General features: G+C 37.0%; 1 protein-coding gene across 6 annotated transcripts in view; it reads right to left on the bottom strand.

The window, feature by feature from the left end:
* PCNX1 (pecanex 1) overlaps positions 1-27,829 on the bottom strand; it is an 85,970-nt gene that overhangs the window by 6,501 nt on the left and 51,640 nt on the right. For all 6 annotated transcript variants that reach the window (XM_035539516.2, XM_035539512.2, XM_050710964.1 and 3 more), the window contains 22 exons: positions 27,706-27,738; positions 26,201-26,372; positions 23,051-23,161; positions 22,501-22,592; positions 21,199-21,308; positions 19,672-19,777; positions 17,270-17,362; positions 16,716-16,866; positions 15,984-16,125; positions 14,384-14,561; positions 13,888-13,996; positions 13,162-13,291; positions 12,244-12,302; positions 11,337-11,552; positions 10,687-10,940; positions 9,526-9,756; positions 8,128-8,228; positions 6,714-6,864; positions 4,454-4,684; positions 3,835-4,109; positions 1,966-2,207; positions 453-889 (listed from right to left, as the gene is read on the bottom strand). In XM_035539516.2, the coding sequence (XP_035395409.1) occupies positions 453-889; positions 1,966-2,207; positions 3,835-4,109; positions 4,454-4,684; positions 6,714-6,864; positions 8,128-8,228; positions 9,526-9,756; positions 10,687-10,940; positions 11,337-11,552; positions 12,244-12,302; positions 13,162-13,291; positions 13,888-13,996; positions 14,384-14,561; positions 15,984-16,125; positions 16,716-16,866; positions 17,270-17,362; positions 19,672-19,777; positions 21,199-21,308; positions 22,501-22,592; positions 23,051-23,161; positions 26,201-26,372; positions 27,706-27,738 (3,624 nt within the window). The remainder of the gene's footprint in view (positions 1-452; positions 890-1,965; positions 2,208-3,834; positions 4,110-4,453; positions 4,685-6,713; positions 6,865-8,127; positions 8,229-9,525; positions 9,757-10,686; positions 10,941-11,336; positions 11,553-12,243; positions 12,303-13,161; positions 13,292-13,887; positions 13,997-14,383; positions 14,562-15,983; positions 16,126-16,715; positions 16,867-17,269; positions 17,363-19,671; positions 19,778-21,198; positions 21,309-22,500; positions 22,593-23,050; positions 23,162-26,200; positions 26,373-27,705; positions 27,739-27,829) is intronic.

Raw genomic sequence — 27,829 nt, 5'->3', positions numbered from 1 at the left:
AGACTTGTGGTAATAACCAAAGAATACACATGTACGTAAAATGAACGTGACAGCATTTTTACACTTTTGTGGAAAACCTACTTGGTTTGAAAGAAAAAAGCTAGTTGCTTTCAGCCCTGAAGATGAAGGTCTTTAGCTTTAGATGTTGTCATGAATAAAAACAGACTAAGCATGGAACAAAAGTGAGTTCAGCTAATATTCTCAAAGCTGTACTACAGGAAAACAAAAAGGTAATGTCAACAGGGATGTCTAAGCATGCAGGAAGGCTGCTTGTCCAGGAAAGCTTTTCCTTACATTCGTTCTCCAGTTGTAACTGCACAACAGTTGCATATTAAGACATTCCAGACTGTGTATGTATTTAAAAACACTGATTTCAACACCATACAAGATAACACTAACAAAATCACACGGCTAAGGAAGCATAGATTAACTTGTTCTTCCGGGCTATTCACCTGGATTCTGTAAATAACGTCATCCTTTTTGGCTTGCATTTGATTTGCAGGGCTTGCATTACCACCTGACTGAGTTTCAGTAGCATTACTTCCTCCGTCTGTCCCTAGAAAGCCCACAAGGGCATGCTGTTTACAGGCTGGGATGCTTTGGCTGGAGCTGCTAGAAGAGGGCAGGCCATGCTGTGCGCTGACCCCAGTCTGGCCAGTAGGTTCCATTTGGTTGACCATAGATAGGCGGGACTGGATGGACGACGGGAGGTTACGAAGGGATATCTGGCTGGTGGAAGAGCGCCGACAAGGCACAAAGCCTGTTGTGGACGTGCGAAGAGATGAATGACGACTGCCGTAGCAATAAGATGAATGGCTAGCTACCGAGGCACGGGCAGGGGAATGTCTGACAAGGCTTGACTGCACAGAGTGAGAACTGTGACTGGTGCCTAAAAATAAAGGGATACAGAATCAGCAGGGCTTGATAAAGCCTCCCACACACATTAGATTTATGATACACACAAGTTTTAGCACTTAGGTACAAACTTGATGGATTGAATCAATAGCTGAAACAGTGGTACTGCACAAAAGGGTACCTGCTGCACTTATAGAGCAGATTATTTGAGTACATTTCATTCATCACATCTTGGAATCCCATATTCTGTTCTACTCACAATCCCTGCAAAACAAATAGCTCAAAAAATGCTTCTGCCTTGCTCTTTCCACATTAACAACTTTTTCTAAGTGTTAGCATTAAAGTTCCCAATACTGAAGATAGTATAGCAGGTTCATGTTTCAAAATACGAAGAGCATCTTTAAGATGCTCAAATGGACATTCAAAAACTGGATCAGAATTTAATGCAAAAAACTGTTTTTAAACATGAAGAAAACTTTAAAGCACTTTACGTGGAAAAAATAGTTTGAGTATTAGTGTTATTCCTATATTAAGCAACTGCATATACCTCTTGACAGCTGCAGACCTGTATTACGTTGTGTAAAAATCAAAAAATTCCAGTACATTCAGCTCCATACACAGTTCTATTCTTTAAGCAAAGGCAGCATTTGTAAACTTTCTTCTCAGTTTTACTGCTTATCATCTCACTAACTTCATCTCAGTACAGATTCAGCTAAAATTAGCTAAAAGACTATGGAAATAGACAATCCAGTCTACTGTGTAAATAAGAACTACAAAGAGTCACAAAAAGTGTCAAGTTTAACCTTAGCAGACAGTATGACAGGAGTTAAGAGATCAATCAAGCTGTAGAGATGTGTTGCAAAAAGTTACTTGAACTATTTTGGCAGTGTAAATAAACTCCTCTTGGTTATGTCTCCATTTGGGAACTTTCCACTGCACAAAACAGCACTGTAGTTTGAGATGAATCCAGCAGGTGTTAATAACATCATCAAGGTTGGTTTGGCTGGTTGTCTTTTCTTTTAGCCTAGGCCTGATTCAAAGAGCAGAAAAGCCAGTTCTGGCTAGAGGATTGTACTTGTAGAAAATTATCTTGTTTTATTTTAACGTTACCCAGAGTAGATGGATGAGTTGGTGGATGAGCTGCAGGAAGAGCTGTGGGATGAGGTGCAACAGGAGGGTGCTGTACTGCTCCAGGTCCCTGCCCCGTAGTTGCATTCCCTCCTCCTTGTGACATGCTGCTCTGCGACTCATTGATGGTGGCATTGTTACTTGTGCAAGAAGCCCCACCTCCAGCATCTGAATCTTCAATATTTCCACCGCTGTTACAGCCAGCTCCACAACCTTTCCTTAGTCTGAAAACATAATGCAATTGACATTAAGTCAGGCCACCTGAACATCAGGATTCTAAAAAAAAAAAAAGTGCTTTATAATGACAACCAAAAGGCTTTACTCAGCACAATCTGTAGAGACAATTTTATCTGATTTTAGGGAATATTATTTTCTCAGAATAGGCTTTGTAAGTATAAGCGTTGCTTTCTAGGAGATTGCCATTTTCTTCATGACAGCCATCCAAGTAACAGTTATGATAAGCCAAGAGTTTAGATAAAATAGCTTTTTAAAAAAGCCAACTCTGAAGTGATAAAATTCTAAATATAAAATGCTGGAAGAACATCTTGGTTATTTTATATTAGTTTAGTAAATTTATGCTCTTTAACATACCACTCATACATGCAGTCTTACACTGCAAAAGTCTTTTGTCTATTTAGATGAGCAGGAAAACAATGTTTATTGTTGCTGGGTTTTGTTTTAGTTTATTTGGTTTCTTGTTACTTTCAAACAACCGTGAGAATGTCCCTGAAACACATATTGCAATTATTTGAATCATGAAGTCTTCTGTGACTTTTGAACATTCAGATGACAGGTTAGCCAACATCCTCCATGTATATAACGGCTTTTCACCATGTTGTTTGCACTAGTAAACCTCTGATGGACACAGAACACAGCATATTCCTTCTTCCTTTCAATTGCTACTTTTTACTCTTACTTACTTTCTGTCCCACTCAAAATACACCAAGAAATCACTTCCAATTTTATTTGCCCCTGCGATCCAGAAAAGCTTGGATCCAAACACTGTTCTGTGTTACTCTTTCACCTGTTGCTCTATCCACAGTCAGACAAGCAGATGGTGATAGAAGACATACACCTCAGACTGCAATAAATATAGCACATTCCAGGGTGAAGCAGCATGTTCTGTTTTGATGTGCTGTAGATGTCTACGTGTAAATATGACCATCAGAACAGCATCAGAACTGTTGCCACTGTTGCTTTTGCAGCCACTGTCGTAAGGGGCCAGAAGTCAAGTAAAAGTTCTTATGGCCTATGAAATGCATCACAGCAAGAGTTTGTATTGGGCTACCAGGAGGTGAATGGGAAGTAAATTACATTATTACTAGTTACTTGTTCTAGCTCTGACACAGGATATTTATAAGCATTCATACAATTTTGAACAGTAACTAAAGCTTGAGTTACTACGTATAGGCATACTCTAACACCATTAATATTGGCACTTGCACACTGCATGTTTACCAGGCAGAAATTCTGCTTTTCTGATTAGACAGTAAAATTAACAGTACCAAAACAAAATTAACACGAGTTGCATTGTCTCATTATCAGATCTGACATTAGAACTGTAGTTGTAATTCTTGCACCCAGACTTTTGTCCTCTGTTTTGTTCTAAGCTGTCACTCAGTTTATAGCTTAATTCTTGTATGCCTTGAAGATCAACTCCTTCTGCCAGGGTTAATCTTCAGGTTAATCTCCACTCATCATATTCTACAGATGTACTCGAAATAAAAGTCAAAGCTTGCTTTTATGCAACTGAATACTATACATTGTGCCGGGCTGGCATGTATGAGACTAGTTAATGACATATGGCATCCTGAATACATAATGAGAACTCACCATTTTTCCTCAACTCACCTGTGCCATGTAGACACTATGAAGTTTCTTATATTTCCTAAGCTGATTGCTCCCCCAAGAATCTCCTTAAGCTGTTCATGACTATCTGAATAGGAAGTAGTCAAAGGTGAGACATAGATGGGGTATCCAATTGGCTGGTCACAAGAAGAGTTGATCATATTCCTCAGAGCTTGTTTTGCATTTTGGATACTTCCTCTTTCTGGATTGCGATTGCGCAGGAAGACAAGTTCCTGCTGTTGTCCTGCCCACAGGCCACGTACACACTCCTTATTCACCTGCAAAAGAAAAATGACAGAAGCCAAGTGAAAAGGCTGTGTCCAAGTGAAACAGGGACAGCATGAGCAGACTGCTCTGCCTTTTACAGGCTTCTACAAGTGCACATGTAGAAAAACTACACTACAGAACTACAACCATTCATATTCACTAAAAGGCTGAACTGACAGACAGATTTCAAGTCAGGAACTGATTTCCTGATGAAATACTTCTATATGAGACGAAGCTGTCCCAGCAATGACAGGCCAGTAAAAGTAAGGTAATGATCTGAGTCAACGTAACAGTTTAGTATAATCAAGATGTACCACGATATACTGCCATTTTGTGGAATGTACACAGAGCTTACCTTAATGACCCTGAAACTGAGATAGCGCTTATTCAGCATAATGATTTTATATTCGTTGGTGCCATCATCCATCACATGACGCAGGGCAAGTAGGGAGGGAGAATTGGAAAGAACGGCACTCCGCCAAGCAGGGTCCCCTTCATGTGCTATAACTAGATTTTCTTCGTGGGTTGTTATGGCTTCATAGAGGACAGAAGGATCATCATATTCATCTGGAGAAGTGAAGTGATCCTGTTTCCAAGAACATGTTTGGTAAAGTATGATTGACATTTCAGATGTAACTATGTATAAAAAGAAAACATCTCACACCTCAGCAAAGGTTTGTTTCCTATAACTTAAAAACAGTGATTGAAAAGAGCTGCCTATTACTTACTCAAGTACTTTTTTTTTTGTTTTTAGTTCAGTTTTACACTGGATTTATAGACTCACAGAATGATTTGGGGGTGGAAGGGACCTTAAAGATCACCCAGTTCCAACCCCCCTGCCATGGGCAAGGACACCTCCCACTAGACCAGGTTGCTCAAAGGCCTACCCAGTCTGGCCTTTTAACATCCAGACACTGGACATCCACAAATTCTCCGGACAACCTATTCTATTTTATATTACATATATTCATATTGAAACCAAAATGCTTTTGCAGGCAGCCTTTTTGCTTACTCATAAGTATTCAACTGCAAAACTCACCAAGATAAAGCACTATTAAGACTTATATGAAAATAGCTACAGGAAGAAACACGGTGAAGTTTTATCTGTATTTTCTATTAAAAAGTTCACACTAATTCTTAACGACAGACTATTTCAGCAACAGATACTATCACATAACTTGCATTACTGACAGTCAAGTAAAACCACAAAATTTGCAAGTTCAATTCAGTATTCAGTCATGTTACTCTCAGATAAAAATGGAGGGGCTAATAGCTAAATTCCCAACCCTGCCCGAAGCCTCAATATATGGTATTACACTGCAAGTGAATAAAATCCCATCATAGATTAATAAAATGATGTTCAGAAGAGTCGTTTTTATTCTTCAATGTTTGTATATTTCTCATTTTATTTTGTGACCTAAGCCCGTTCTGAACAGTAGCCCAAATATACTGAGAACATTTCTGAATTGTTCCAGGTGTACTTCTGCAGCCTTCGACCAAGATTTTGTAATTATTCCATTTTGCTGCATGTACTTTTAACACTTATATGCGTTCTGTTAAATTCAAGGAGTTCCTTGTGTTATGTGAAGGAGTTGAATCAATCACTGCTAACTTTGGGAGACTTTGAGAATGTGCAATGAAGGCAAAAACTGCAACTCCAATTACTATTTAAAAAGCACAGTTAATATTTACCTGGTTGCTATAACTTTCAAGCATTGTTCTTCTAGAGTACCAACGCTTCCCCACACACACACCTCCAAGAACTTATTGCTCAAGTTTCTTGTACTTGTTAACCTTAGTTAACAGACTTACTAGATTGAATTCAGGACTGTTCAACTTCACTCTCACTTACTAAAAGACCAACCCCAATTTCAGCTTATTGAAATGCAAGCTGTTTCTTCTCACCTGAAACTTTACTTACAGAATGAATGAATAACACTAAAGAGCCTGTTATTATAACACTTCAAAAGAAGAATTAAAAGCACAACTCTCATTGGACAGCTGAAGAGGGCTACGCAGCTTTGAATAGCATGATAACCTTGTAAGCCAGATACATATTTGTGGGGAGGGGAAGAGGGAGGGAAAATATCAGATAGATTGTTCATAACAGAATTATCTCTAGACAGATATGAAGCAAGGTATGAAATATTCTCTGATCTACATTTGACGTAATTTTCAAGCTCTGAGCATAAACTGCATTCCCTTTTTCTCTATATCACTTTCCGGATGAGCTGTAATAAAACAAAGGACAATATGGGATGTTTACTCATTTTCAATTGTCTGCTTCTGTAACATGCACTTCTGTTCCCCCCCCCCCTTTTTTATTTATTTTTTTTAGATTTTTATTTTTCTCCCCTTACTTTCCCTGGAAACTTTAATCTGATGTCTCAGTGGTAAGATGTGATGATACAAGACCAAGTGTGCTGGCTGTCTTTATATACAGCACTACCTCCGCCTACATATCTTTAGACATTAATTTTTTGGGGAAAATGGTCATCCAAGCCCATCAATAAGAGCTGAGTGCCCTGAGTATCTCTCTCAACATTTTACCTTTAAAAGAGAGAATATACAGAAATAAAAAAGAGCCGAAGAAAGTTTCCTGGCAAATCTCTCACCTGATGTAGTTTAAGTGACATTCGTATTCCAGGAACTACTACTTTCCTCAGCAATTCCATGTCAGCAAAGATCCATTCATCTCTAATTGATGATATACGAAAGTCGCCCTTAAATAGGGCATGTAGGCCATACAAGAAGGATTCCAGATTACTGTTGAGAGGAAGAGAAAAGTCAGCCCAAATATTAACACAAATACTAACGTTTCCACAATTATCACTGACAAGAGCACAAAATACTAAGCTGTACAGAAAGACACACAATTCTTCTCTATAGAGAGAAGAGAAGACCGGAGGAAGATGGAACATATGCATAAACATATGTGTAAACAAAGCCTGGACATGAGGTGTCTATGTACACTACACATGATGAAACCGTATATGCAACAGACTGTATTTATATGAACTAAAGTAAACAAACTCTGAAAAATGCCTGATTTTATTCTGGAGATTATTAAAAGATGAAACTTTTCAGGGAGTATACCATAGTGGACCAATCAAAGAGGACATGGAGACGTAGCTTCACTTGTGGATGGTTTTAGCACTGAATACAAGTTTCAGCAGCTTCTTCATACTCAGTGGGATCATTTCCTTTTATGAAGCTAACAGAGTGAAAAATCAAATGCTCCAAAAATTCTTGCGACTGTGTATCTGCAAGACCTTCATGAGGCAATTCACTGGTACTTAAAAGAAACAGTAAACTATTTCCGTGAAAGTGAAGTAAAATAGTGGTTATTTTTGTTTGTTTGAAGTCAGTATCCAGCTAACCAGTAGCTTCCACATCTGATTGTGCCTATTTATTTTGTTTAAAAACCATCACCTTGCAGTTTCATGAAACACACAGTTGGCTTTCTAAAGCCAACATTTTTACATTGGCTTTCTAAAGCAAGTTGAAACTGTCATTCTACAAGACAGAGGTTTCCACATGAGAGAGCTGAGCTGAAGGAGATTTGTACAAAATTGTTCACTACAGAGCCACCTAAAACATGAAGCTTATCACAGTAGTCTGCTTTAAGTTCCATCAAGATATGTGTGTTCTTCATTTTAACAAGCCATCCTCTTCTCCTTATTTACAAATAGGGTACACACTTGGAGTAGCAAAAAGGAGCATACTTTCAGAACTCAATTGGTTTGAGTTTTTCCATCAGATATTACTGGTGCTTACCCACACCAGAACTCTCACCTTTCATCAGTTCTATAGAACAAAATGCTTGAATTCAAGTTCCCCCTTTTGCAGTTCTTCGATTACGTTTTGCTGGCTGTTAGAATGAAGACAGGCTACGTAGCATATCTGTCCAGCTTAAGGAAGGATGAAATTATATTTCATTTTCTTTCATGAAGAGGTATTTATCCAAATCTAACCTATGAATCCAGAGTGAATTTGAGAAAGGCAAGCTTAGAAAAAAGATTTTATTACCTAGACATATGATGCGAAGCTGTTCCCAATGCTCTCCGCCCCAGAACACACAGTCCATAACAGAGTGTAACAAGGGGTGAATCTTTACTTGAATCCAGTGGCTTGCAGTAAGGAGGGGAAAAAAAAAAGAGGGTGAATGGAGTGAAAGAATTGCCATAGAACTGTTTCTGCCTGAAGGAATAGAAAACCACACAAAAATTTATCTATGTGCATGTACCTACCCCACCGATCACTCTTACTCAAATTTTAATTAGGAATTCTTTTTAAAAAAGTTGCAAATACTCTGCATATTTGCAAAGGCAGACACCCATACTATATCTGAAAAAAGAAACAGTAAGCTGAACAGATGTAAGCAACTTTTCTCATGGATACCATGTATATTGTATGAAAACTTGTTGATTAGCAAGATTATGGCATTAACACAAAATATTTTCAGTGAATAACGTGGATTCTCATTTAGTGGTTGGGAGTATCTGATTCTGAGTTAATCAAAAGTTTCCCCAGACTACACCTTATTCAGGGAGACACTCACCCTCAGCCCAAAGCCATTTATTTGTAGCTCTGTAAGGTATATACTGACCTACAAAATAGTAGCATGTATCTAAAAGATTAAACCTGATTTTCAATACCTACACAAAATGCTTCACAAGATAATCACTTAATAGAAGGAAAAGACTTCCTTTGGCTTTCTTTAAAATGGGCTACTTAATCTGCTCACTTCAAAAGTAAAGCTCAACTCTGAAACCTCTGGCAGATCATTCAACAAGTGAAATCAAATTACATTCCTGTCCTTTAATCTCAAGCAATTCTTGCTCATTCTCAAATGCAACGCTACTTAAAAAACGTTACATACAGCTTTTTGTAGAGTCAAAGCATTCTTCTTACTGACATACTAGTGTCCTTATTTAAAAAGTGGGAAGATTTGGAGAGAGGAAAAGAATTGGATATGGGATGATCGTTCACAAGCCAACAGTTCCAGTGGGTCAAAGTAGAGGTATAATATGAATGCTAATAAAGTAGTAGTTCATCTTATAATCTGGTGACAGGTTTCTATTTTAGGGTTATTTTAGAAACATTGGCATCTAAACACCCAACATCATTTCTACAAACACACTTTTCTCTATTCATATAAATGGCTGAGCAAGTTTCAACTGATTCAGTTGACCTAGTAACTATAAAAGGCGTCAGTGGACATAACTTCTGTAAGCAGTATACAGTGTAGTTTACATTCAAATCTCAAGAGCAGATGATCAAAAACAATAACCCATATACTGATGTTTCAATTATATATTCATTACTTCAATTTTGCGTATATATAAAACAGTAAGTCAAGCCAACAAGGAAAAAAAACGAGAATCCTCGAAGAGCAAATACCTTTCCTTACACATTCATACCTACCTTTTCTCTTCGAGAGCAGCAGTATTCTATCCAGTTCAAATAAATCATACAGAAACTCTCTCTTGAGATCCCTGCTAGACGGTGGTCATAATCCTCATCAATATTGGGGTTAAATGTTGGGTCTACGTCAACATAATTGCGGTCTGTGCACAACCGCAGTCCTTCCTGCATTGTCTCATTAGCTAACCATTCCTCTAACTTGGGGGAAGTTGTGACATAATAGATGATTCCCTGAAACAGTAGTAAAAAAAATACATGCGTCAGTATTGCAATAAAAAAGTTAATCTCGAATTTTTTCAACTCATTCATGTATTTCCTTGATAACAAACAAATATGACAATAGCGTTTATTTAGCTCACAGATGCAACAAGTTTGGTGGCACAGAAAACACAATACAGGTTTGTATACATGCGTATTTTTCAGAGACTACCAAGAGTTCGAAAACATGCACAAGGGAATAAGGAAAAATGGATTGGACAGGGCTCACTAATTTTGAAGAAAAACAAGTAAACTGGTGTTTTTATTTAGTGAACATTGACGCTTAGATAGTAAATTTCAAAATAACTCATTAAAGACAAGACAGGTCAATACATTTCTATTTGGAGGAAAAAAGCACTTGTGTGTACGTGCCTTGGAAATATTCCAACATGAATTTTTTCAGCTCTGAAAGGGTAGCTTACAACAGATTATGAGTAGTAGGTAAATAGATTATGTGAGGTCTACAGAAAAAAATCTGTGGATGTAATCGGACTTTTTTTTAAACAGAAAACACACAAAGATGGCTATGGGCAGCTTTTGAACGCTGAAGTTGCTTGGCTTTAAGAGAAACATACCAGTTACTTATCTTTTCATTTACAACACAGCTATTGCATTTGAGTAATAGTTTGTTGAGTAATAATTTCAGTTTCTACTCAAGCCTCAGCTAGAAATAGCATCTTCTTTGTCCAAGACTACATGGTCATTTTCCTACTCATACACCCAAATATCGAGTAATTATCAGTACAGTAAACTCTGTCCTTTGATTAAGCTGTTTATATTACTATAACTTGTATCAGATTCTATGATCCTCTCACAAAAACTATTAGAAGTTCAAGGCATTAAACAGCTCCTGGCTGTAATGCTGACTACCTCCCCCCAAGTTTGTACTAAACTGAATTATACCTTCACGTAGTAAGTGGTGAGAATTTTCCGGAGATCAAAGACTTGAAGCATGGAAGCTGCACTGTTGTCAGTGATACTATAACCCTCCAGAACATACTTTGTCACAAGCACTTCCCAAGCCAGCCAACGTTGCCCAAAGGCAGCATTAAAGGAAAGCATGTGAGGAAGGTGGCCAGGTTCACAGCAACAGAAACCTTCATCTTCTTCTACACCTTCAGTGATAGCCTCTACTTCTCTTTGCTGACAATAAGTTCCTTAGGAGAAACCAGAAAAAAAAAAGTTAAACACTTTATACAATTGTTTTAATGTTAACTTCTATTTAAAAGTGTTTAGAACCAAAACAGTCTCCAATTATGTTTCTGTAACAACAGGTCAACTCCCTACCAATGAACAAGTGGTGGAATAGCATATTCTAGTTAGGTCGCACAATGAATGAATTATCATCGCCACTGCACTAAAATCGAAGATGATGTAGCATCAACTCTGTTCGAGGGAGCTAGTTTTCCTCACAAGGGGTGGGAGGCATGAAGAGACCCTGAAGATCATTTTCAAAGCCATTAATTCACAGGATGGAACCGAAAATAACTAAAGTTTCCAGAGCAGAAGGCTACTTTGTGGCATAGGCAGTTAAGTATGTGTAACACACTCACCTCTGAATTCAAGCCCTCTGAGCTGGAAGGTGACCAAGCCATTTCCTATCTCTATAAGGTGTACTAGTGCATTGAGGTAGTCAGAGGCTAGGATGAAGCAGTCCCCAGTACTGTAATTTCCCCACCGACCCAATAACAAATCTCCACATAGGCTGTGCTGAAGGGAACGGGTTAAGTGTTCATAGAAGATTGAATTCAGGTTGTTATCATCTGAGCCTGCAGAAAGATTCATTGGAGTTATCATTTAAATGTTCAGAAAAATCTCAAGTTTGGTGGTCGATTATCAATTCACTTCATGTGCTACGTTTTTCCTAACACAAGTCATCAACTCCCTGTTCCTCCTCGCCCTGCCCCAATTTTTGCGAGACAACTACTTCAAATTAACATCAAGTGAAGCTTAAGATTTTTGACCAACATTTTTTCCTTCTTACTCCTCACTCCTCCATTTTCCAAATTATTATTTCAGTTTCACTCATGCATTTCCCATCAATCTATTCCATATAATTACGTTCAAAAGCAAATGAGCACAGAAGCTGCTCCATAATGACTGTTGTAGAGGTCCCATCACCATGACATTGAGACACTCTCAAATAATGTTTGGCTGTTTAGTTACTTAAGAATAAAAAAGTTAATGCACACCATGATTATAAATGAAGGAGAAGTAAAGCAGAGACACACAAAGGTAGTGGGGAAACAGGGAAAGTGTACAGGAAAGTAAAGAATAAAGCAAGGAGAGATGATTGAGGAGAAAGTAACAGGACACAACAGAATAGTTTTGGAGAAGAATCACGTGGCAAATTGAACACGATTACTATAAAAATCACCTATATCTTCGTTCCTCATGAACGAGAGAGAGAAACTGTGTGGTATATATGTAATAATTAAAAAAAATGACTAGGAAGGTTACCTGGATTTCGATCAAGCTGTGAAGCCAGCCTTGTATTTGAATGATCCACACGCTTTGTGCTGAAATAAAACAAATTACACTTTACAATTGTCCTGGTTTCAGGTAGGACAGAGTTAATTTTCCTCCTAGTAGCTGGCAGGGTGCTATGTTTTGGATTAGGATGAGAAGAGCGCTGATAACATGCCGATGTTTTAATTGTTGTAGAGCAATGCTTACACCGAGCCAAGGACTTTTCAGCTTCTCGCTTTGTCCTGCTAGCGAGCAGGCTGGGGGTGCAGCAGGAGCTGGGAGGGGACAGACCCAGGACAGCTGACCCAAACTGGCCAAAGGGGTATTCCATACCATCTGACGTCATGCTGAACAATATATAGGGGTGGCTAGCCGGGGTGGGGGGGCCGGCTGCTCGGGGATAGGCTGGGCATCGGTCAACGGGTGGTGAGCAATTGCATTGTGCATCACTTTGTACACATTATTACTATTATTATTATTATTATTATTATTGTTATTGTTATTGTTATTATTTTCCCTGTCTTAATAAACTGTCCTTATCTCAACTCACAGGCTTCACTTTCCCGTTTCTCTCCCCCATCCCGGAGAGGGAGGGGGGAGGGTGAGTGAACGGCTGTGTGGTGTTTGGCTGCCAGCCGGGCTAAACCACAACAACAATACTGTAATTGTGATGTTTAAAAAAAACTTAAAATTGCATCTCTCTTAGCACAAGTTACCTACGAAGCTAAAGTAGATACTGATCAGCTTCTACACTATTTCAGAAACAAGTTCATTCAAAACATTCGGTGCCCATAACAATTTTCTTTGGGGAAAATAAAATAGCAGCTCTTGAAGATGAACACTTATTTTGACGCAGTTCCAGGTTTAAAAACAAAAGGACGTAAACTTTAAAGGTCTTATTTCACCTACTTGTAGTCTCTTTCCCAGAATTTGACAGGTCTGGCATAAGAAGTGATAAATATTGCACTTCCCAGGAAAGGATTCAGTGGAGTAGAGAAGAAAGCTGACACAGCTGCTTGGACAAACAACATTGCAGAATCTGTAGAATAAGGATTAAGGAAGGCAAAGCAGCTAAAACTTTTTTCAAGCTTCTATAATAGTACATTAAGTACAGAGCAACACCAAGTAAAAGCAAAACATTCTCCAAAAATTTTTGTGCAGCAACATTTTTACAATCTCCAGCTATAGAGGGCATTATTCTTGCTTTTACAAACAGAAATAGGTGACAGTTTGGCATTGGACATGCTGGTAATTTTCTGAAAATACTACAAAGAATACTAACTTAATATTCCATTCAAACCAGTCTACGCAAACAATACTCAAAATCCCAAATCATATAGCTAGTGACTCTTGAAAAAGGGAAATGACTGTCAGAAGAAAAGCTATGTCACTTTCAGAATGAAATAACTCCTGCTTTATGTTTCTTTTATGTTAGAATTCTGTTCCTGCTTTATCTGCTAGTGTAAAACTCACATCATTGCAGCAAGGTAGAAAGCATGTACAGTTTTTCATTAATGCTCATCGGATAAGCCTGCTCATTCAGTAGATATAGCTCATAATACATAGCCATTATAATGCAACATTCAGAATTTGTAAGACATGACTTCACAAAAAGTCGGCATTTTTAAAGGATACGTGGCACAGCAAAGGGCTGGGCAAAAGCATGGAAGGCAGATCCCCATGTGATCTGCCAGGGAGCAATGTAGGTATATACAAATCTCAACTTATAAAAGAGTTCCCAAAGCTGTGGAAAAGAAATAGAAGAAAAATAAGTAATTTTGCTAAAAATCAACATGCTTTGTAGCACAGCAGTATATCCTGAGTTTACTCGTTCCCCTAGAGTTCTTTCTGGTCTAGGTCTACCAGAAGCCTTTAGACTTACAAAAAGGATGCAATAAGAAAGCAAGTGACACAATATGCACTACATTGTTCTACTAACAGAAACTCGTGACAGTTTTAGAAAGATGCATATACTGTATCAAGCCAACATAAATGCTTTGAGAAGTCTTAAAGATCTTATAGCATGTTGATTAAAGTGCCAATAGGACTATGGATCTGGATTGGATCAGTTATCAGTTAAGAGCACAGCCAGTTTTCCCTTTTGGATGATCAGAAACAGGAAGTTAGTTACCTTGCTGAAGAGTATGGACATGAAGAAGAGATCTAGCAGCATGGTCTCAGTAAAACTTTTGTAATCAAAAGTAAAGAAGAGCACTGTGAAAATAACAGTGACATACTGACACGTTGGGCTACTGAATGATGAACGCAGTAACTTCAAGCCAGCTATTGTGATCATTAAAGCACCCAACCTGTAAAGGAAATTCACAAGAAACATTTATTTATCTGCTGTCTGAAGGGGTTTATAGACCACCTAAATTGTTGCTGTCTTACAATGCCAATCTCTTCAAACTCAAGGTTTAGGCTTTCAAGGTTTAGACTTGGATTTGCTTTTGTTCATTTGTCTTGCATGGTGGTGGTGGTGCCTGTATTTGTTTTATTTATTCTTTAAAGACAATTTCAGACTTTTTTTTGAAGAGGTTACTATCCAAGCCTCTCTTATCAGCATTCTCAAGCCAATTTAGGTTCAGATGATTAGCATTATTTGAAAAAGTCCTGCTAAAGAAAATCAAAGGCAAAATATCCCTGTACTCTGAACATAAGGCCTTAAATTTAGGTCATCAATATAGAGATGCAAAAATGCTGGAATTGCTCTAGACTAATCAGCAAGAGAATGTTACTGAATACTGGATTATTTCCTACACAACTATACTGATTTAACTTATACTGGGAGAAACACAACAGAGCCTCCCAGAGCCTCCGCCTCCCAGAGCTACTGACAGATCAGATGGTTATAAAAACATTATGTAAATAGCAATATTCCTATCAAAGCCCTGTAGAGTGACAAAAGTAATTAACCTAATGCAAGAACTTAATAGACCAGGGATTAAACTAAAAACAAAGCAATAAAGACCACCACCACACATACCTAAAAAAATTGGTTTAGTTTTAAGGTGTTTTTTTTTTTCCCCTACAGTACTTCCATTTTAAATCAACAGAACTTCAAATCAAAAGAGGCCACCTGGTCACTGTTCTTGGATACAAAAACCGCAGGGCCTATTATTGAACTCACTTTGCTGAGACAGTCAGATACACCGCTTGAGGAATTATAATCAAGTCTCAATTTAAGAGGCAGTGTGCAATTCCATCTGGCTAGAAACTGCATTAAGGGGCTGGAAGGTCTTGGGAATTTCATGATGAGTGTGGAAAGCTGCACAGGGACTGCAAGCTGGCACACCAACTGATGGGATGTTACACAAGTCGTGTGTTTACACTGGACAAAATACCTAAAATGTATTGTCACTATCTTGAATTTGCAGTCTGTGTAATTATATTGCAGACTCTCAAGATCAACACAGAAATTCTGATGTCGCACCTCTAGATAGTTCTGCAATTTGCAATCTTTATTGTATACACTGATTTTTTTTATTGTACACACTATGATTTGAATAATTTATCTTTGCATTGATTCCTAATTTAAAACTGTAATACTCCATTCAGTTTAAGCCAGCAAGGTGACTCTGTTCTACATAAGCTTTCATATAAAGAAAAATTGTATTTATTCCTTGCTGTATTTAAGGCAATAGCATTACTATCTTGCTACTGAGTCCACAACTCACTATTTCCCACCACAGTAGACATACTCAGACTACTTGATAGCCTTTTCTACTTACTCAGTATCCAGTTTCTTTGGACTAGCAATATTCTTAGCGCTGCTACTAAGCTCATTGAGGACTATCAGTGGATAGATAACATTTTTCTCTACAAAAAGGAGCCAAATGTGAAGTTTCTCAAACCACATAACATGTGCAGCATCTATCAGGAAATATTAAAAAGAAGAAATCAGATTGTCAAATCAAACTCAAGTAACAGAATCAAAACTCTTGATCCAAGTCGTTTATGATTAAACTATGAAGAAAAAACCTATTCATTTAGATAGAGTACAGCTTTACTGCTCAACCTGTGAACAGTATCAATAAGAATCAGGTCTATGTCAAGCTCAAGTCTCCAACAGCATTAACCATATCTAATCCTCTAAAAACTTGAAGACTCAGTATCTTAAAGAAATACCTAGTGAACAAACAATCCAACTTAGCTAAAAATTATTTAAGGCAATCATTATCACAAACTTTGAAACTTCAGATTTTGAAGACTGTGTGGAACTGCTCTGAAATACTGTAAGCACATGGAATCAAAGCATGAGGAAAATATATTACATGGTATTTTATATATCTTTGAACTGATGATGATCTGAGAAACTTAGACATAACTATATCATATGCCACGAAATGCTCCACTAGAGTATATCAAATAATAAAGCAAAAATATGAAGTATATAAACCACTAATACAAGTTAAGTCAGCTATAACTGAAAATCCAAGAATGGTATCATTAATGATACTTACTTCGGACTTCAAACTGATAGTATTCCTTGGTTTTCAGCAGTGGGTGAGAAAAGCAATGCCAAGGAAGTTGCTTTCGGAGTTGAGGCAGAACATAATGGGCCACAAAGCCTACCGTACCCACCAATGCATAGAGAACATAACTTAAAATAGGCTAAACAAGAGAAGAATTGAACAAAATTTAGGTGTTTTATAAAAAAACAAAAATCTTACATTAATAACATAAGAGCTTTGAGCATTTTTTTCTCATTCCAAAATGATTCTGACACTAACTTATCTGAGACAGATTAAGAAAGAGATTAAGAAAGAGGGCATTTTGTGTGCTAGAGACTCAAAAATACAGAAGGAAAAAAAACCCACACACCTGAGAAACGGAGGAAGATTTCAAACACAAAAGTGAAATGTGACGATCTCCTGTCCTGTACTTGGTACTTGTCACTACACTACATATTTAAAGACCATCTAAAACTAGTCAGGAGAACGATGCACACGAGTATTATATAGCATTAGAACATTTGTATGCAGAAAATACTAGCAGATTTGATGAAACACCTTACCTGTAAAACTGTAAATACTGTACTGACATGAATTGCAAAATAGAGTACACCGATGACTATACACACAATCAGGTCAGACTGCAATCTTTCACTCTGGAAAGTGAAAACAAAATTTTAGGAAACACCAACTTCGGTTTTTCTCTTCAGAATCTTAATCCTCACCAGCAATAGCAGTGAAACCGATTAAAGGATTTTCGAATGGTGCCAGTGTTAATTACTTCCACTGAAGTTATCAGAAATTTCACAAGGTAAATCTTATGGCCAAGCGCATTAGTTCAAGGAAGTTAAAAACCACAAAGACACCTACTCAAAGTGGAACAAGAGAAGTTAATATACACAGTATCTTCTCTCCTTCTCATTCTGGACCACGAAGGGGTGTAAGGATCCCCTCTATAGCACTAAAGAAAGAGTTGGAAGGGCTAACCAAATTTCCCATTTATGATCTATGAATTGCTATGGAGCAATTAAGAACTCTGGAAGACAGCTGCCTAGACAAAGCTAAGTATCTGGTGGAAAAACGATAATGCTCTCTCTGTTTTCCCCCCTCTCCTCTACAGAAGGAGAAAGGATAGCTTTAAAATAACCCTGAGGAATGAGTTTGAATTTTCTGTTGTCCTTAAGAGAGGAAACTATTTGTTGGGAATGGGAAGAAAACAACAAACCGATTAGTGCCAGACTGAGTCACAAGAGGGCGATACATACTCAGGGTCACTTGAAGTCAGAATCTTCCTAGTTTAGACCTGTTCCCCCTCTAAACACAGCATTAATATTTTCATACCAGGAAAGCATTATGGGATTAACTGCTCTAAAACTGGCAAAATAAGTTACACGCAGCAGTTACTGCTTCAAGATCCTAAATTCTTGGCACATAGCTTATTTTTCAGAAGACAAGAAATCCTGATTTTTAAAAATACTGAAAGAAAGAATACATCATGATCATCCTTCAGCCCTCACACTCTCCAAGCAACTAAGATATAGTTTGAGAGTTAGAGCTCCTAAGGTCTGTCTCTCAGAGTAATGGTAAAAAGACTGCAGTTTCTCTACTTTAAATGTCTACTTGCAGTTTCTATACATTAGATCCTGTTGTGCTTGCCTGCTGTATGAGAAGAAGCCTGTCTATACAGTTACTCACCTAGAGACAGGACCCATGCAAGGTTAAACAGCCATTTGACATTTCTTTGTACAATTGAATTTCCTATGTCTTTTACTTACTATTCCATTGCATAAAAAAAGAATAATGTGCTGAAGTAAATGGAAGAGGTTACATCTGCTCTTTAAGAGCCTTTCCACCATTTTATGTTTTTGCCCTTCTGGAACACAAACACACAGCTTTTGCTCACAATTACTAGAAATACTGAGGTACTATACTATTACTCCCATTAATCTTTCCCAGTGCACTACCACAAAAAAAAAAAAAAGCGAGTACCTCTTGTTATTGACATGAGCTAGAAGAAAATTCAGTGATCCTTCACTGAATGTAACACTAGGGAATGCCAGTTGTTCCATGTCTCCATCTAAATAACTTAAATTGCACTATAAACATATTCTTGGTATAGTATATTGGTTCATTTGCAGATTTAAAAGAAATGTCACTTTTATAGGTAGCACTAAAATTGTACAACAGTGCACAAGAAGTTCTGCTTACAGAGGTTTACCTTTGTAGTGAACAAGGCTTAATAACTAGATGCATGCATTTTTAGACTATGAAATCGACCCAGTACAATTCCTTAGGCTGGGTGAGCTGCTGCCTGTCAAAGCAGGCATACAGTTGCAGTTTCTCTCTCAAATGCTAAATTTTTAATTAAAAAAACATTACAACTGATTCCATTCTTAAAGATTTCTTCTCTCCAGTATTGTATACTGCATTTTCTTGCATAAAGTTCATGGGTTGCCTTTCTAAAATCCCAGCTCAGGAGTGCAGGCTTGTACGTGAATTCGTGCATGTACATGTGCATGTAATACAGAGCGAACTTGACCCCCTAGCACAGCATGGACTAGGAGTCCTTTTTTCTGTTTTTCTTTTATGTGCAATAGCAACTTCTTTGATGTGGGAGCACCACCCTCCTTATCAAGGAGGGTGAACCCCTCCCATAATATAAAATGGGTTTCTTTCCCTTGATACAGATTATCTGATATTTTACAGAAATATCTAATATTTTATCTAGAAATAACTAATATTTTCAAGAAATTATTATTAATGGGTTGTGGGTTATGTGAGAAAGATATATACTGCACTTAAAATTCTTAAAGCTACTGAGACTTTAATATTATCTTTGTGCTCTGATATTCAATCCTAATCAACACCATGGTAACTGACAAATGTGAGCCAAGTAAGATCCAGACTAATGCTATACTGATCAACATAAGTAAAGGCTTAGACAACAAAATAAAAGTCTACTTACCACAGAGTTTCTAAGCTTTTCAGGTAAAGGATCTTTCACTTCAGACAGAGGATCCTCAGGGTTTTTGTCTTCAGAATTAGGAAAAAATTTTGATTGCACTAAAGAGCTTAAAAAAGCAAAAAAGAACCCATTGAAAAGAAAGCATTGTTACTCTTTTAAAAATACATAAAGCAAAGTCAGAAGTTCTGTTAAAGGTTTATTGCAATAAAAGCAATCATAGCATATTAGTGCTTTCACACGGCTGAGCTAATTTACAAAGACGAGATCTCAGTTTTATAAAGGAATCAGTTCTCTGGATGCACAATGGCCCCAGAGATAGAACTTAGATGAGTAGCCAGATCTTATTCAAACAGCAGTTTCTCCAGTACCAACAGGGGTGACTGGACAAATACTGAATTCATAAACTGACATCACACTGCTCATGAAACTAAACTTCAGCATGCAACTGACAAAAAACCAACATACTCCAAAGTTTGAGCCTATTTGTCAACACCAATTGGAACAAAGAATTCCCTGATTTAATTCCAACAGGGAAAAAAAAGCATTATTTGTGTTAGTCTGATTAATTCACGAATTAGCTATGCTGACTAAACTGCTACATTCTTAGCAGACCTTGCTGGTACGAAAAACCCCAAAAACTTGCACCTAAGTTTTCAGAAGACCATATGCAGCACTGCTAGCCATACCTATATGCTTCAGAGTCCCTTGCAATTACTTTTGCAATAATTATTGCAAATAATTATTTATTTGATCCCCCCATCTCCTTTCTGTATGAACACTCAGATAAAAACCTGATCTCCCCATCCACAGAAGAAGCCCCTGACTATCTGCTCCAGACTGCTACTTTTCTATTTCATCCAGCATTATGGCTGAATTTAAATCCAAGTTCAAGCTCTGCCTGATCCAAATACATGACAACTGAACCTCAACTGGCTGTTCTATGGGAGGTGCTTTTCCTACTAGAACTATTCTGTTTTACATACATTATTAGTAATTCAATCAGAAGTACTCTCATCAATACTCCAACTCAGAAGAGCAATATGACCGTTTTCCCACCTTAGATGGGAGCACTAATCACCAAAACAGATTCTTACTGTTTTGTATCCGAGATCAAATATGAATTAGTGCTTTGAGCACATATTCAATGGAAGAACACAGCAGTGAATTAAGTGAGAAAAGCACAGTTCAAAAAGTCCACGTGGGCTTCAGCCTAAGCTAGTGCTTTCAACACCTCTTTAATTACAGAAAGGTTACAGGTTGTTCAGCACCAATGCAGCAGCAGAAAGATGGCAGCTGACTGGCAATTAAAGAAAATCAGACTTTGGCATATAAGTAACTCATGAGAAGTCACAAAGAAAGGTTGTACTTCAAAGGAGGAACCATGTGCAAATTGAGAATTTTTATTCAGTTACTGAACCAATACACTACTTTTGATAATGCTGATGATTATCAGATTAGTATTTATCATCATAACTAGTATCTCTTTGATAATTGCTTCTTCCTTATGGAAAGGGCACAGTTACTTACAAAAGCACAGAAGGGTCACTACTTTGTCTGCTGAGATGATATGATATTGCCACTAACAAACCACAAAATATGGAGAAGAGAACTGGAATATGCTGCCCATCCCAAGAATCCTGGAGACAAATGAAATATTAATAAAAATGAGATAAGGTATTTAACACTTATCTGCCATACAAGAGTTATATATATCACAAAAAGAGAATGGAAAAAAATAACTACAATTCCACAAATGTGAAACAGAAATTTCAGTCAAAAAATATTCAGTATTTACCTCTGCCTAACTATATATCAGAAACTCTAACATAGTAGTATATGCTCCTTAAGCCCACACCATCTCAATCATTTAATAGTCATGAGTTTTCATAAACCTCATGAAGAAGTTCATGCATTTCTTGAGAGCATAAGTCCTTAGAACTGTATTTTCATCAATTATTCTGAAAATTCCCAGTGCTGTTTCTAAAGTTATTTTTTTTTCCTAATGGGCTGTATGAAGATGAAACCAGTGTTCATATTTTATTTTCATAACCCGCACTGGATCTGCAAAGAGGAGAGAGCGATCCTTAGCTAAAAGTTTCTGTCTTTAACAGATGTGTTTACAAATGGCTAATGAGACAAATAGACAAATTCACAGAAAGCTAACGATCTGTGGGTGATAGTATCACCGGAGTATTTCCTCTAACAACTTTTTACTACCTGCACAGTGGAAGAGAACGAGGCCATGGCTAATTTGAAGGAGCACATGCTACAGTTAATTGTGAACTGAGATCATTTGATCACTGAAAGACCTGAAACTAACACAGAACCAACACCATACTGTTTCAAACAATGTCATCTTAAGGAAGGAAAGACTTTTTTTTTTTTTTTTTTTTTTAGGTAGGCATACATCTTCACTTTGACACTACAAACCATTCCTGGCTTCCTTTCAAGTAAACATTAATTTGAAAATACTGTTTACGGTTTACACCACTGGAAAAAAATGTGAGCCCTCTTGAGAGGTTAACACATCAATACATGTAGAGTCTACAAGAAACAAGCCAGTTACATGGCTGTTTTTCAAGAATCAACACAGAATATGAAGAGTTTTCGGCAAAAACCCAGCCTGTTAGCACATAAACAAGTCACGTCTTTTCATAGCAAACCTGCTTTGTTCCTACTTTCCCTCTTTTCATTGACACCAGAACTAAGCATAAAATCCTACCAAATCAGACTAATATTTCTAATTCACTTTCTGCATATTTAAGAAAAAAGGAAGCGTAGAACAAAATCCAAGACTTTAACCTATATTGTTTTTGTAATATCACTCACCTTCAGGGCACCATAGCACAGTCCATACAACAACGCTACTGCCACAATACTACAGATAAAACTGTAAAGTGCTGCAAGCAGGCTTGTGGTAGCTGAATATAAAAATATCAATAAGAATGTCATTAGGTTTGAATATAAAAGAGGTCAGCCCCCTAGTTCTAGCTCTCCTCTGATATAAAGCACCCAAACCATAGCATGTATTCATAAGTATCTATATACATACAATACGGGAAAATATTTTTAAAAGAATGATTTATACGGCTTCATTTATCTCCTCATTTATTCAACAGCATTATCATGGGAAAGGTTAACAGCTGCAAAAGAAGCCAATAAAGCAAGTATAATTTTCAACAGACTAACGAGGATAGTAATTTTCTCTCAGTAATCAATCAGAAGAACTTTAGCCTTTTAAAAAAATACAGTAGTATTCCATACATATAGGGCAGGAATACAGATGGTACAATCACTAAGTTTTTTTTAACTAGCTTTTTAACCTGATGGCAGTTCCTAATGTAATGCTTTTGCTGCTAATGTGAAAAAACACACTCACCATTGCCACCAAAGACATGAATATCCAGCTGTTCACAGAGATACATCACAAATGTATTCACCTGAGGCAGAAGACCAATGAAGAATACTATGGGGAAACATAGTGTAAACACTGTGGAAGAAAAAATAATTGAAAAAATAATTGAAAAAGTGGTTAATATGAAAAACATAGCATGTTAATGTACTCTTCAGTTTAAGTTCTATGGTACCACACACCATTCAACTCAACATCACTGAAGTGCTCCTACCATAATTTTAAAGGAAAACATGCATTATGTAAATCTGTACTTCAACAACTCACAAAAGTGACTGAATACAGAGGTTACGTTGACCAATATTCAGAATTTGTTTTGCTTTAAACATCAGCTTTAATCACTACAATAACTCATACAGGCCAATTCAGGCTTTTGGTTTTAGTTTAGCAAAGATCAGACAAGTATGCTTACGGATTACAAAACCGGTAAATTTTCATTCATTGTACGATAGGTTTCCATGAGCATAGCTGCCTGTTTTTAATTACACAAGCAAACAACAGCCACTGATGTAAGACAAGCCAACCATTTCACCTCTAGGTTTTCTGCCACTAATATCATCTGACAATTTTACTTGTTTTGTCAGAATTTGTGTGGAAAAATAATCCATGTTGTTCCGATCCTAAATGACACCTTTTAAAATGCAGGTGAGCAAATTGGTATGGACCATTAAAATCTCCGTAAATTACAGGATTTAAAACAGTAAAGATAAACGAATGATGCAATTTTAAAACACAGAATCATCTGTCCCAACCTGTACATATCCCTTGCTTTCCACCTTAAGGAATAAAAGATGCATGAATAATCATCTGACAACTGTTAACGTTTAGATCCACATGTAATAAGCTCTTAGTCCTGAAGCAAAAGGATAGAACGATCATACCATGAAAATCAGACTTGTAGCTTCAGTGACCAAAAGGAAGAAACTGACTTACAGCGATGTTATAGAGAATCACAAGTCTCAATTTTACGTTTCTAACTTGATATCCATAGAAGGATTGTATAACAAAGGCCATCCGATTAGCAAAATCTGCAGTGAGATGAGTACCGAGGAACTGATTATCTTTTCCTAGTCCTACCTTGTAAAGTTAAATAACTAAAAGCTGTTTTAAAGCATGTAGGCTCAAGGCTTGGAAAAAAAGAAAAAGTTCTGCCTTTTTTTTTTTTACTGATCCAAATTAAGAAATGTATGATTAGTCCTAGATCTGAACAAAATATTTTTCAGAATTCTCAAGTCACACCCCTATCTCAAATAATGACTCGAGGAAATCTATATAGCAGACAAAAACAGTACAGTGCTATCTGACTGGTTAAAAAGCTGTTTTGTGAAGGCTTGCAAGTTGAGCTGTCTTGGATCCACAGTGAAGAAAATAAAAAATTAATCTGGGAATACACATTTGAACAGCCCAGCAAAAATCCAACATTTCTCATAGCTTTTCAAGTTTCTAGTAGAACTGCTCTCTAAAGAGGACCACATAAGATAACAGAAAACACCTGTTTTAAATGTGGAGCAGATTTTGATAAATTCATTAAGTCTGATTTGTGGAATACGTCAAAATAATTGATACCAGTCCTCACTTGTCAGCTGGTAAGGACACAGCAATGATGTTATCCAAACAAAAAGCCTGCCTTGCCCTGCACTTCTGTTGTTCTAACTGCTGTACCTGAGAACTGGGAAAAAAGCAGCTGAATTTTTTCCTTTGTGCTAACATAGCGTGTTTGCTACCAGCCAGAATTCTTTGCAATACACACAAAGATTTTTGAAACACTGCTTCAGCAACTTAAAGAGTTGCTTCAAAAGTGTGCACGTGGCTGTTGGGCAGGGCTAACAGCTTTTTTTTTTATTTTATTTTTCTTTTTTAATAAAAAAGGAGAGCTGTTCTGGTGCAAGGTACCAACCAAAGAAGAGCAAAAAGCAAAACAAAGATTAAAAAGCATTTCAATGCTTCAGCCAAGTATTATTAAAAACTAATCAAGATGAACACAGTCTGGTGACAATGCCAGCACATCTTCTTAAAACTGGAAAAGACTACGCTATTTTTACATATAGCTTGCTTTCACAATACAACACATCACCTAGAAATAAAAGCAAAAAAATATATATGGAGATGCAGGTCTACATTACGGTAGTGACTCAAGGTGATGAGAAAGATAACTTCTGAAGTCAGAGCGTAAACATAGGAAAAGTAAGGACAGTTTTTATATGCTGAACGACCAAAAAAAAAAAAGTCTAGCTTAAATTCTTTTTCTGTAACAGATACAAAATGAAGAATGGCAGTGCATGAGTACCTCCAGAAAAGCACCTTTGGAAATATCTAGACAATGCTGTTCCTAAATAGAAGGCTTAGACCTTTCCCCTCTGGCCATTTAAATATAGATTTACTAACAAAGTAAAACCGCATGAGGCATGAAATTCAGAATGTTATTAATCAAATGATATATATTGACCCTATTATTCTGAGAAATAATAGGTTTTGTTCATCAACTAAGAGTTAAAAATAAAATAAAAATCCAAATTAAGACCAAGATTTTCTTTTTCTTGGACAGAAGACTGTCCAAAACTAGAAGCAAGCAGTTGAAACAGTTAACTACTATATTCTTTCATGCACTGATATTTTCATACAGTTGAAGAGCTGCAATGGAAAAGCAGGTGTGTTCAAAGTTACCCATTAAGATTTAATCTGTCTAAGGTATTTAAGAAATGCGTCCATACTGTCCTACCCAACTGTTAAATGCAAATAACCTGCTTTTAAGAGAACTCCCGCTTATTTGTGACAAGCCCCTCTACAAGAGAAGGGGCTATGGGAGTCCAAATCAAAATATTTGATTACTGAGCAGCTAGCTCCAGGCACAGGGTAGCATATCCTGGTCCAAGTTAAGAACAAGGAACACCAGGTTCAGGGCTGAGGATGAATATATTTTATATACAGGAACAAATCAATCTTCTATTTTAGCTTTTTAAAAAACTAAAGTTACTCTTTCCAAAGAAAACTAAATGAAGGGCTGTTAGAAAATGATGATGCAAGTGTCACAACAAGGCGCAAAGTGTAAAAAAAAAAACAAACAAACATACTCTACTGCAGAGAAGCAAACAATTCAAGTCAGTGAAAGTCACTCACCTATAACTAAGTCTCTGGCTGACAGCAGCAGCAATGGATTGGTGAAAGCCATTCCATACAACCTGAATCTTGTTGTAGATATGTTTCTGCTGCCATAATCCAACAGCCAAATAAGACCACAACATAAACAGAAATATACAGGCCTACTATAGGCTATGATACGATTATGACCCTGTTTAAAAAAAAAAAAACAAAACACGTTTGTTTCATTATGAGCAGAAAAGTAATTGTTGCCCTTCTGTTACAGGCAGTTTCAAAACCAAAATTAATTTCTATTCATGAAGTACTTGTACATTGAACGGAAGTTGGTGAGGTAACAGCACAAAAAAAATCCCAAAAGCCTTGCCAGGATATAAAGCAACATTTTTTTTGTGGCTCTGATATATATATAATGAGTACACAATAGTTAAACTAAGTTATTTTTACCCTTATTTCTCCCCTGAGCTTCAAAGAATGCTTCTTACAATACCAAATGTCATCAAACCTCTGCCTAGGCTTCATAAGCAACAGAAAATATATTAATTTTGAAAAAAATCAATTGAGTTTATTACTCAGATACTGCTCCTGCTGAAAACCAATCTATATTTGTGTGTCCATTAAAGCATACATCCTTAATACCTATATTTTGAATGACAGGCTTCAGAGAAATAAAACTTTTTTGTACCTTAAGACTTTACAAAAATATTGTTTTGGCAATCTAGCAGATGCACAATAGAACATAAACATATTATTCAATAGTGGCACATTAACATTTCCATGCTCAAATATAAATGCTCACTAGAGCATTGCATACTCAGCCTAACAGAATTGAAAAAATAAGGCTGTGTGCAAACTAGTACAACTGAGTGATTTACAAAAGACCAGAATGAAACATCTGCAAAGCTATGTCAGTTCACGCTACCACAGGAAATTACAACATCAGGAATACCTTTCAGAATAATTGCTTGAATACTAAAGATTCATCCAAAAACCTAGCATGATACAGCTCTACAGCACAAGCCAAGTTTAAAGCTGGAGATGGACTCTCTGTCACGGAGTGTGTGATAGCACAAGGGACAATGGCTTTAAACTAGAAGAAGGGAGATTTAGATTAAATATTCAGAAGAAATAATTTATTGTACAGGTGGTGAGGCACTGGAACAGGCTGCCCAGATAAATTGTGGATGCCCCATTCCTGGAAGTGTTCAAGGCCAGGTTGGATGGGGCTTGGAGCAACTTGGTCTAGAGGGAGGTGTCATGACAGGAGTTGGAACTGGGTGATCTTTAATGTCCCTTTCAACTCAAACCATTCCATGATAAAACAGAAAGGCCAGGATTTGCTAAATACAAACAGAAAGCATATAAGTGAAAAATATAGCATGCGAGAAAGGAATCAAGAGAAAGACAACAAACTTCTTGTCTTATGAGAAGACAAAGAAATACCAAAACAAACCAAAAAGATCAAATTCTCTTTAGAAGTTTTATATCTGCAGGATTAGTAAAAGCAGCACATGCCTATGACTTACATGTCGAGGGGAAGAAGAATCTGGCTGAACACTCTGAAACAAGAAAGAGGAAAGTTATCCACTCTATAGTGAGTGCATTTACCCCCTTCTCCCACCACTTCTTTTCCATCTTAATAGTCCAATC

Source organism: Cygnus atratus, chromosome 5, assembly GCF_013377495.2.
Source record: "Cygnus atratus isolate AKBS03 ecotype Queensland, Australia chromosome 5, CAtr_DNAZoo_HiC_assembly, whole genome shotgun sequence".
Taxonomy (NCBI): Eukaryota; Metazoa; Chordata; class Aves; order Anseriformes; family Anatidae; genus Cygnus; species Cygnus atratus.
Note: the sequence above shows the minus strand (reverse complement) of the source record. Positions and strands in the feature narration are given on the sequence as shown.